The 10,801-nt window shown below is 35.6% G+C and overlaps 1 protein-coding gene across 1 annotated transcript; it reads left to right on the top strand.

Annotated features, from left to right (window-relative positions):
- Positions 1-4: 4 nt before the first annotated feature.
- On the top strand, positions 5-9,831 carry LOC138859633 (testis-expressed protein 9-like; the record flags this gene model as incomplete). Its single annotated transcript, XM_070115426.1, has 5 exons — positions 5-535; positions 1,706-1,879; positions 8,259-8,393; positions 8,649-8,783; positions 8,947-9,831. Coding segments are annotated over 5 exons (1,056 nt in total), but the record flags the coding sequence as incomplete, so codon positions are not given.
- Between the last annotated feature and the right edge of the window lie 970 nt (positions 9,832-10,801).

Below are 10,801 nucleotides of genomic sequence, written 5' to 3'. Positions count from 1 at the left end.
TATTTTACAGGTTGCAACCCAGCAAAGAGTTTCCCAAGCATCACATAGAGAACCAAAAGACTGCCTTAGCAAAACCAGTGAGACTATTACTTGTCAAAATTCTCACCAAAAATATACTGTAGGAGAGACAGTGAATCAAGGAGATGCTGTCATTAAGACAACTGCTCCTTTTTTACATGGAGATCAAAAGACTTGCACTGAAAATGCAGAATATCTCTATGGGGATACAAAAGCAACTCAACAGGAGTATCAGCCATCAGTTTATAGAGGGAATGATAAAACTTGTACCACAGAACAACAGAACAAAACTGGAATAGAAAAGAGACAACTCTCCACACGTGTTGCAGAAAACTCTAATGAGCAAGTAATTGAGGAAAAACAGGAAGCCACAGATGATCATCTTGAAGAGGCAGAAGATGCCATATTCGATGAGTTTTTAGACCAGTCAACAAGATACAGGATAAGCTCATTGTGTAAGAAAGTGACCCATCTCAATGGAACCATCAGTGTGCTACAGGAAGAGTGTAAAAGACTGGTAAGTGATGCAAGGATAGCAAATTATTCACAGAAGGCAATCCTCATTTCAAAATATTGGTGGGAAATTTTTTGATAAAATTGCTTTCATCATGTTATTATTCCTGCCCACCATTTCACCCACATGGCAATTCCATCAGTATAGGATGTCTCAACATTTTAAATAGGATTTCTCTCCAAAGATTTTATAATTCAGAACTTAAGAGAATTACCTTATGAATTGCATACTTAACCCCTAGACACAGATGAAGTTAATGCAGAACTATCCATAGATTTCAGAAAGGCAATTAAAGACCTTTTGCTTGTTGTGGTCATAGGAGAACTAAATATAGATATGGATAAATGGAAAAACCCTCTACTGTGTAGATACTATGGTAGAAAAACCCACAATGCACAGACAAAATTTATTGAAATATACAAGACAACAGTTTCGGAATCCTCCTGGAATCCATCATCAGTTTGTGCATTGCCTTTTTTTCTATCATAGATATAGATGTTAGCCATTAATATGTAAATTTATATTAAAATAGAATTATCAAATAATTTTAGTCTTAATTTCAACATGCCAGTCACATCAGTCAGTTTAATTTGTTACTATCAATACTGCTTGATGTAAAAGGATGTATGATAGATAGTTTGTGTGTGTGTGAGAGAGAGAGAGAGAGAGAGAGGGAGAGAGAATGAGAGAGAGAGTGTAACTGTCATCATTTTTTTTTCTTTTCTTTTCTTTTTTTAGTTTTACAGATTTGTTTGTTCTGCCCTAGTTTCATATCATTGTTTATTTCTCTTACTACAGTGCCTTTGCTAACAGTTATATATGTTCTGCTTTGTCTATGGTCATATTATTTGATATAGTATCCTTGTCAAAAACAAATTTTAAAAATAATATTGGGAAGCAGAAATCTAATCAGCAGGGTTGCTTAGTAACATAATTTTAAATATTCTTTACGTGATTTGTAAAAGTAGAAAAAAAACTCTTTCTTTCTCTCACATGTACTTGCACATGTTAAGTGCAAGAATGTACAAGCTAATATCTGATAGAAATAAACTAGATTAATTTGAAGTTGTATTTAAAACAGCTCACTTATATCATCAACCTTACTTCAGAGGAGCTCCGCCACACAATCACTTATCAGAATTTGATAACATTTACCAAAACCCTTTCTTTCAGTTGAATGCCAAGAAGGAGGCCTGCACTAGAGCCCACACTTCTGAGACAGAGAGGAGGACCCTGAACAAACAAGTGCTTCTTCTGCAGCAGCAGACCACCAAACTCCAAAAATCTAATAAGCAGCTTCAAGATCGTGTACAGGAGCTGAATATTGAGTGCCAAGGATTGCGGAAGGTAATAAACAGTTTGAGGAGAAAGAGGGAATGGACAGAGAGAGAGAGAAGGATCATGCAGATGTAGTAGATGGGTGTTTCTACTACGTAATAAGTCTTTTTTTGTTTTGTTTTTTGTTAGGGAGTTGTGCAGATGTGAATGCCCACTGTGATGGCTGGGTGCTGTAGGTGAAGTGGAGTTTTACAGGGGCATTGGGGAAGTTCCTCCAGCTGGCGGAGGACAGGGCTGTCGTGTGTTGCTGCTGCACAGGTGAAGTTTGCTGGAATGAGTTTTGTGTGTTTCATGTTTTAGATCTTGGAGTTTCAGTTGGGAGCTGTGTCAAAGAAATTGGGAACAAGGGGAGCTTGCTTGAGTGGTCCAGTCAGAGTCCCACAAAGTGTCTGGTTTTAACTAGTCAAATTTCAGAAGTGAAACGTGAGATGTGCCCACTGATAACTAATCAGGATGAGACTGTTGAAGCATCATGTAAGAATCTCTGTATTTCATTTGCAGAGTATTTTTTTAATTTCATACAAATTGATCCAAGATATATGATGTTTATATCATAGATCCTTTAGTTTTGTTCTTTTATTATGATTATTATCTCATATGGTTGGCTTTGTCATATATATTGAACTATTTCATATTCTTAGATTCTTTGTAATGTTATAATGATTATCATTTGATTTTCCATTCAAGAAGCTGGACATTGTCTAGCTTTCCTGAGTCTTCTCTTCCTGGTTTAATGATCTTTTGGATTTGTTATCTATCATATCCAAATTCTGATCAATTTTTATGGTTTCCACCTAGGTCTTTTTTGGACTTCCAGAGCATTTTGTATAGATGACTTTTCTTGATATATTTATGCCATCACAGTTTCTTGCCTCGGATTAGAGGTTCCATTTTAGAGATACCAAGTATATCCAGGAGGCTGTGTAAGTTGGTTTTCAAGTAATTTTTTGTGTTACATGCCAGTCATTTTGCAAAATCTTGCAGAAGCTTTAGTGACTGCCCAGGTCTCATTGCCAAACAGCATGATGCTCCACACACAGGTTTGGTGTATGCATCCTCTGGTGATGAGCAATAATGCTCTGGTGGTCAAGATAGGTATGAGTTCCCTGAACTTTCCTCCTGTATTGGATCTAGATGATATTGATACCTCTGTCAACTTCCACTGGAGATTTCCTGAGTATTTGAGTGTATTACAGTCTAAAGTGATAGTTTTGATCTTAACTGGTTGGATCCATCATAAAAAAGAATTTGGCTCAAATTGTTGTAAGCTATAGATGCTGAGTGATGGGGACAACTAGCTGTCAGTGCACAAAGCTCTTGGACGGAAATTAGACTCCATGTGCCGTAAGGAAGGGGCTCTTGCATTAATTCCACAGGTAAATAAGGTTCTAGGGAGGACACTATTTCCATGTACAGGAACCTATTCATGCCTTCCTCGGCCAGCAGTAGGGAGTGTGTTATTAAAAATTGAATGTTACAAAAATATGGACTCTGCTCAGTGAAAACAGTCTATTACCATCTTGATACAGCATAACAAATGACAAATATAAATAGAAATATTAGATCAGGAAAAAATGCATATACAGAATAAGACCTAATAGCATTACAAACAGGAGGCAAGGAGTCTTGATACCACACATGAGTGTTCATGTAGGCTAGTCCTACAAGCCACAAGCACGGGAGAGTCACCACTCAAGTAAGCCTAATGTCTGAATTTTGGTCACCATGGAGCCATGGGGTACTGAGATCCAACAGCCAAAACAGTCAGGACTCAGTAGAGCATGTGCCCAGTTTGACATAATACAGTTGATATTAGGTTATTTATATCTAAATTGTATTTCTAAACTTTTTACAACTCTCAGCAAACTGTAGTCCATATCATCAGGAATTGAAAGAGGACATGGCAGAATTATAAGAGAAAGTGTAAGAAATTTGTTGAAGAGAATGTAAGATATAGATTTCTCACTAGAATAACATGCAATATATGTGGCATGGCCAGAAAATGAAGCATTTTCATAGTGAAATATAACATTTCTTATATGAGTGAGTGAGTGAGCTTCATATGCATTTGAAAGACTTAAATTAGATTATCTTTATTTTTATTTTCCAGATATAGACATGGTTTGATTATACAGAAAATTATTTTGCTTTAATTTGTCTACTAAATCCATAGTAAAGTAATCAGACAGTAATGTAGACATCACTTTTGAGTAATATTTATTTGACTTTGCCAACAGCAATGGTATAAATTCCTTTCTTTTGGAGATTTTTCTCATTTGTAGGGCCTCTCAGATAATAATGGAGGACTTTGGATATCTCCCACTGGATATAGGAATTGGCTCGGTGCTTTAGAGGATTTGTATTGATTAACAAAACTCATGATTCTTAGGGATTAGAGTTTTTCTTTCTCTCTTTCCTTCTTTCATCCTTTTCTTCTTTTTCACTAATTTTAACAGAAAAGGATTATTTCAGAGACATTTGGTTGAGGGATATAGCTTCTATAATACTGATGTACCTTGCCTAATATTATTTATTAGCTTATCCAATGTTTTAATTTTATCCTTTATCCATATAGTTGTACATGTTACCTAGAATTTTAAAAGTATCACAGGTACATCCATATACATCAGCAAAATCATATTTTTACCATAGAAGACAATAGATTATGTATTTAGATGTATTCATAAGTATCTCAACATAGGAATGGTAAATATTCAATAATACAGTAGGAGATAACTCTGTGATGAATAATGGTATTGTTGTTTTGAGGGGGATTGTGGGAAAGGAGAAGATTGGGGGGGATGGCTGGATGGAAGATGCCACTTAATACCAGAATTGTCAGTCCACTTCAGCTGCATTTCATTCACAAGAAGAAAGAGGCAGGAAAGCATGACTGTGTGATCAGCTCAGGGAGAGGAAGGTCTACAAGTGGAATGGGGGTATTGTAGCTAGAAGAAACTAGGCAAACTTATGTTGTGGGCAGTACATAAGTGTTATTGATTAAGAAAAAAAAAAATCAATGGAAAAGAGTATGCTTATACAATAGTGGCAGATCATGAAGGCTACACATTATGGAGAAAGTCATGCTTGTGGAAAATAATATTATAGGGCTTAAATAATTGTAACAATATAAATAGTGACTCATAGTGAATTGTAGGAATATGATTTTTTAGTGGGGGGAGGCATGTTATAAGTATTCTAAATTAATAACATCTAGATTATATTAATTTTCATTTTTGATTACCGTATGATTGGAATTATTCTGATTCAGACAACTACAATATTAAGCTGCTCTCTTCTAGTCTTATGATGATTTATTATTAAAGTCACTCCTGCAATTCACATTTGCATAATACATATTTTATCATATGACACTCCATGTGGCTTTATGCTTTCATATGAACTCCACCTAATCCTATTCCTGTTGTTATGGGGGAGGGGGGGGCCTGGGAGTCAGAGACTGAGAACCAATGCTGGAGTTCAACATTGTCTAGGACCTCAGCCCGTGATGCAAATAATTTTACACGGTCTTCTCTTCTTCTCTTTATTTTTCCTTCCTTTCACAATCCTTTCTACTATCTACTTCCTAAGTTGTAACAGCAGTGTTCGAAGGATAAAAGGTTGACTGTGTGCCATTCATGAACGGCCTTGGGGAGCTGTGGACACAGTATTCCCCTGTTTAGTTGTCTAGCCTTTAACCATTAAGGGGACCCTAAGAGGTGGACCATTTCTCTCCCCTACATACTCCATGACCAGTAATGAAGATTTTGTACCTTTATTAGTGGCAATGAGGTTTTCCCCTTATGGACTAATTCCAATGATTTTAATTCCCCCTAGGCTCTTCTTTGACTACATCTCTGAACATTTCCAATATCTCCTCCTCATTGCCTAATGTCCACAGTACTACTTCACTACACCATTCCCCCTACAGGCTACCATAAGTCCTCCACCAATATTGCAGATTAGTTTCTGTAGACATTACTTCCCCAAAATGTTTATATTGGTGGAGAGGCCCTCCTCTCCAACTGCAGCAACCTCCCACTTGTCAATGTCAGAATTGTTGGCATCTTGGCTACCCTGCCCAACACCTCTACTCCACAGTTTGTGCTTAAGCTGGTCATGATAGATCAAACTGCTCTGGATAATACACACAAGGTTTTTATTTACTCCCTTCTCCAGTGCTGTCCTTAGCTCTGTCCCTCCCGCTCCCTTCAAAGAGGTTTCTCCATTATCCTCAGTTTCTCTTCCTCATCCCACTTCTACCCCCTCCCTCTCCCAGTCAAATTCTTTTGCCATTCTAAATCCATACACCCCAGTCTCTACCACTTTTCTAAATTCAGACTTTAATCTGGTCTTCCCTGTTATCAACCCCACCTCTTTGCTTGACTCATTGCAAGACAAGCTAAATGTTCCACTCCTTCCTCTCCTACCACATCCTCTCATACATCAGCCTCTACCTCCGCCCCTCAAACGTTTGTCCCCTCTTCTTGGACCTCCCCAACCAACCACACTTCAGAATCTCTAGAGAACATGTCTATGCCTCATACATCCTTTAATCTCTCTGCTCCCATTCCCTCTGCACTCATAATGACTGTCGACATCTATCCTCCTCCTACTCATTTTGCTTTGTAACCATTAACCATTAACTGTGTCATGTGGTCTATTGTTTGAGCTTGGCATAATAATACAAGCTTCATTCAATAACAAATGAAGAAATGGTTTCTACAGATATGAAATATGTAAATGCATGTAATGTTAAACCTCACTGTTTCAATCAATAATATTCTCAAACATATGATATATCCATTGGTAGTGGAAACTTTAAGGGAGAAATCAGTTAATCTGTTTTAGTTAAGTGAAACTGAAGAGTACCTAAATGTAAGAAACTTACAATGTAGTTTAATAATTGAAGAAAACAAAACAGCTCTCATCAGTAGGATGGAATATAAGTATTATGAAAGCTGGAAGGGGAAGAGGGTGAAAAGGGACAGGGTTTTGGGGCTCACGAGATATCCATGAGTACCAGAAAGACCCAAGTGGGTTCAACTGTTGGGGGTAACACTAGGGTGATCTATGCCTGAGGATGCAGGAGCTGCATAGAAGTTAGTAGTATTTAAAAAAAATTGGAAAATGAAACCTTTCTTTATTGTATCTTTACAGTTATTGTTATGAATTCACAAATTACCAAAAAATCTACAGAATATAAAACAGATAAATAGTTTTAGATTTATACCTGTATATCTTTGAGGTAGTCTGTAAAAAGCAAATGTAAGCAACAGTCATATTTGAAAACCTTTTAAGTCATTCATGACATGGTGAAAAATCATTATTTCATTTCCCATATATTGGGATGAAGCTTACACATCCAACCATGAGTTAGACAACTGCCCAGGTGTAGAACAGCGCATGCAAGTGTACCCCAGCCTTTCTGAAAATTTTGATCAGTATGAATGGGTTAAGCTTTACATTCAGGGTCATGTTATGTCTGGTATGTTCTTTTGAATGCTTATTATAAGGCAACCAGCCACATTCAGAAAAATGTGAAGGGGATGCTCAGATAAAACATACTGAATATCTTTTGTAAGGATATATATGTATATGAATTCTTATATTTTGCTTTGCCAATTAGGAAAAGGTTCAGTAGCAATGAATCTTGCTTGAGAACCATATTTTCTGTATATTCATATATTTCATAATATTTAACTTAGTTTATTGTATTTTGTTTTATAAAAAAGCTTGGTACAATTAGTGTTTTGAGACAGGTAAAGGGAAGAATGTATAAGTAAGAAAAGGAAATGTGATGACTTGGTAGACTAGTGAAGATTAGAAAATATAAGTTTTTTTTCCAGGAAATACAGAATTTAAAAATACATATAATAAAGTCAGTGATGAAATATGAATTGGTGATGTAGAATACTACTTATATCAAAATAGTAGAAAGTAAAAGTATAGGAGGATAACATTAAAATGGTAGACAAGGAACACAGTAAAGTCCCCACAAACACAAGGAAAGATGGCAGGCACTGTGAATCATGAACAGTAAAGCATTCCAGGAATAGAAAGGCAAATGCCAGCCGAGGGAAACAATTATACTGGAGGTGTGTTGTTAGGGGAACAAATAGAGAAGTTATATTGTCCAAAACATTGGAAGAAAGAAGGCCACTGAATTGCTATTGAGGTGTCAGAGATGCTTCTTCTGCTGGAAAGCTGGAAAGACCTCACTAAACATCAGCTTCATAGATTATTTCTCCTTTTGATTTTATTACTCAGACATGCTTTTCATTTCCCTTACTAGGGAAGGGACCAGCAATAGGCTTCGTAGTCCTTCAGACTGTTATGGAGTTTGATTTATTACTTGCGTATCTAACACAGACTCTTCTGGTTTCAGGAACTTTCAAGTCATCAGCATAGTGAGAATGAGCATCGCAGCAGCCAGTCATCTTTCCAAGCCCAGCTTACACGAGCTCATTCAGAAAATGCTTCCTTGCGTGAGCAGATATCTGCACTGAAAAATAGGCACAAGGTTTGAGTTATTTGTTCATATTAGGAATTTTTATGTTAGTATTTTTCCTTCATTTTTTTTAGTAAAAGTAGAGAAATTTATGATTCAGAATGATCTTGAGTGTCACTTTTAGGTGAATAAGAGGTACTGATTTTGGGAATTGTAAGTTCGTTTCTAACTTTTATGTAAAAAATTAGATGTTAAACATAACTGACAATTTTTTCACATAATGTAACCTGTTTCATTTATTATTATTGTTCTGCTTTCTAAATCCAGGAAGAATTAGAACAGCTCAGAACAGCATTAGGAAGTAGCAATAGCAAAGCAAAAGAGTTGGAGAGACAGCAGAGGAACATGAATGCTTTAGTTAAGAAGCAAGACAAGCTTATTGGAGTTCTTAATGAGCAGAAAGTAAGTTCTTAGAAATATGATATTTTACCTCAGCTTTAAAGTTTGAACTGTAGAGCATTGAGATTTATGCTTTATTTTAAAACATAACAAGTTATTCCAAAGGAATATAGATAAGTGTTACATGTTTTATATATAATGCAATAAATCCCAACTTACTTTCCAGAACAATTTAGCAGCAGCCAAAGCAGCAGCAGGGCTAGAGGAGAAATTTTTAAACATCATCACACCACTACAACCTCAATAGATTTTACATTGTAATATACCTATATGAAAAAAAAGGGACATTGAAGAATTTGTTCATAGTGCCTTTGTCATCTGTAGAATCTTCTCTTACTCTATTTTCCTAGAATGAGAACAGCTGAGACAGACTGAATAAGCTAGGGTTTCATTACTACTTTCTTCTCTTTCTCGAAAGTAAACTAAATAGCAATGTCCACTTTTTTTTCTTTTTTCTTTTTTTTACTATATCTCAAAGCAAAACAAGGATTTTACTTGTTAACTTAATATAATTTTATATATATCTTACCTTCATGCCTATCTTTGTAGCCTTTCACTGGCTGTAAGATCTACATTAAATCCAAATATGATAGTTGAGAACTAAATATATCAACAACTTAGCTGTATTTTGGTGTATATCTCATAGACCAAGAAAAGCTAGTCCAAGAGCTCTTGAATTGCAACCAAAAGTTTGCTTTTAAGACAACGTACATAGTTTGATAGATTGGTTCACAATATGCACATATTTGTTTCAGGGAAGGCTGCATCCTTTCACCATGTTTATTGCTGCATCCTTTCACCATGTTTATTCAGTATATCCGTGTGGAAAAAAGATCATGAGAACTGCACTTCGATATTTTGAGGGGGCCATTGCAGTGTAAGATATATTGCCAATCACAAGTTTAAAGACAATGTAGTACTTATTGCAAGTTGCATGGAAGAATTGTAAAAGTTACTAGATATAGTAAAAACTGCAAGTAAAGATCACGTACTTTACTTTCATGTTGAAAATTGTATGGAGCAGTATGAACAAAAAGGTTAATTGTTAATAAAAAAAAAAAAAAAAAAAAAAAAATATATATATATATATATATATATATATATATATATATATATATATATATATATATATATATATATATATATATATAGAATCACTTTACATATCTTGAAATTACTATATCAGACTCCATTGATGACATCAAGGAGATAGAGAGAAGGTTTCCCACAGCTAAAAGTGCAGCACTATCAATTTCAGTAATCTTGAAAGGTTGGTATGTTTTCTCAAAACAAAAACAGAAACTGCTGAGGTCCCAAATGCAACCCACAGATTAGAATGCTGGATATTTAGACAGAGTGATAGAATTTTTTTAGCATTGGTGTTTCTGTAGAGTCTTATAAATAACCTAGAGTAAAAGAGGAAAGCAAACTAATGGGTCTTTAACAGCAGTGATCAAACTGAAAGGCTTCTTAGTTGCATAGACAGGAGGGACGTATCATACAAAGCAATAGCTTTGTGTGAGGCAAAAGAATTCTAACAAGTAAACCAGAGGCAGACAAGAGAATATTCTTTCAGTTAACATCAAAAGCATAACAACAGTAAGCTGAGGAAGTACACTTGAGCTACTATGGCAGATCAGCAATGGCAGCTCAGCCTTATGGTCTCCCCAAAGTTGATGATGGGCATTGAATAAAAGTACCCTGAGTACTAAAAGTGTGACATTCAAAACCACCAATTCCAACATCCTATATTACCCTATAAAATAAAGCAAAAAGTGGTAAGGCTTTCATGATAGTTATTAAAACATACTGGCTTTCAAAGCCCGTATACTTAGAATATACTATATACTGAATATATTGTTTAGTGTACAATAGTCAGTAACTTGCTTAATTTTTTTTGCATTTGATCTATTCCTGAAGATGGATAATTATTCTCAGAAACTAGCACACACACCAAGTCAGTTTCTATTATTGTTTTTTGCTCATCCTGTTCTTGTTCACAATTCAGCCTTAACTTCCAC

The sequence above is a fragment of the Penaeus vannamei genome, chromosome 37 (genome assembly GCF_042767895.1).
Source record: "Penaeus vannamei isolate JL-2024 chromosome 37, ASM4276789v1, whole genome shotgun sequence".
Lineage (NCBI taxonomy): Eukaryota > Metazoa > Arthropoda > Malacostraca > Decapoda > Penaeidae > Penaeus > Penaeus vannamei.
Note: the sequence above shows the minus strand (reverse complement) of the source record. Positions and strands in the feature narration are given on the sequence as shown.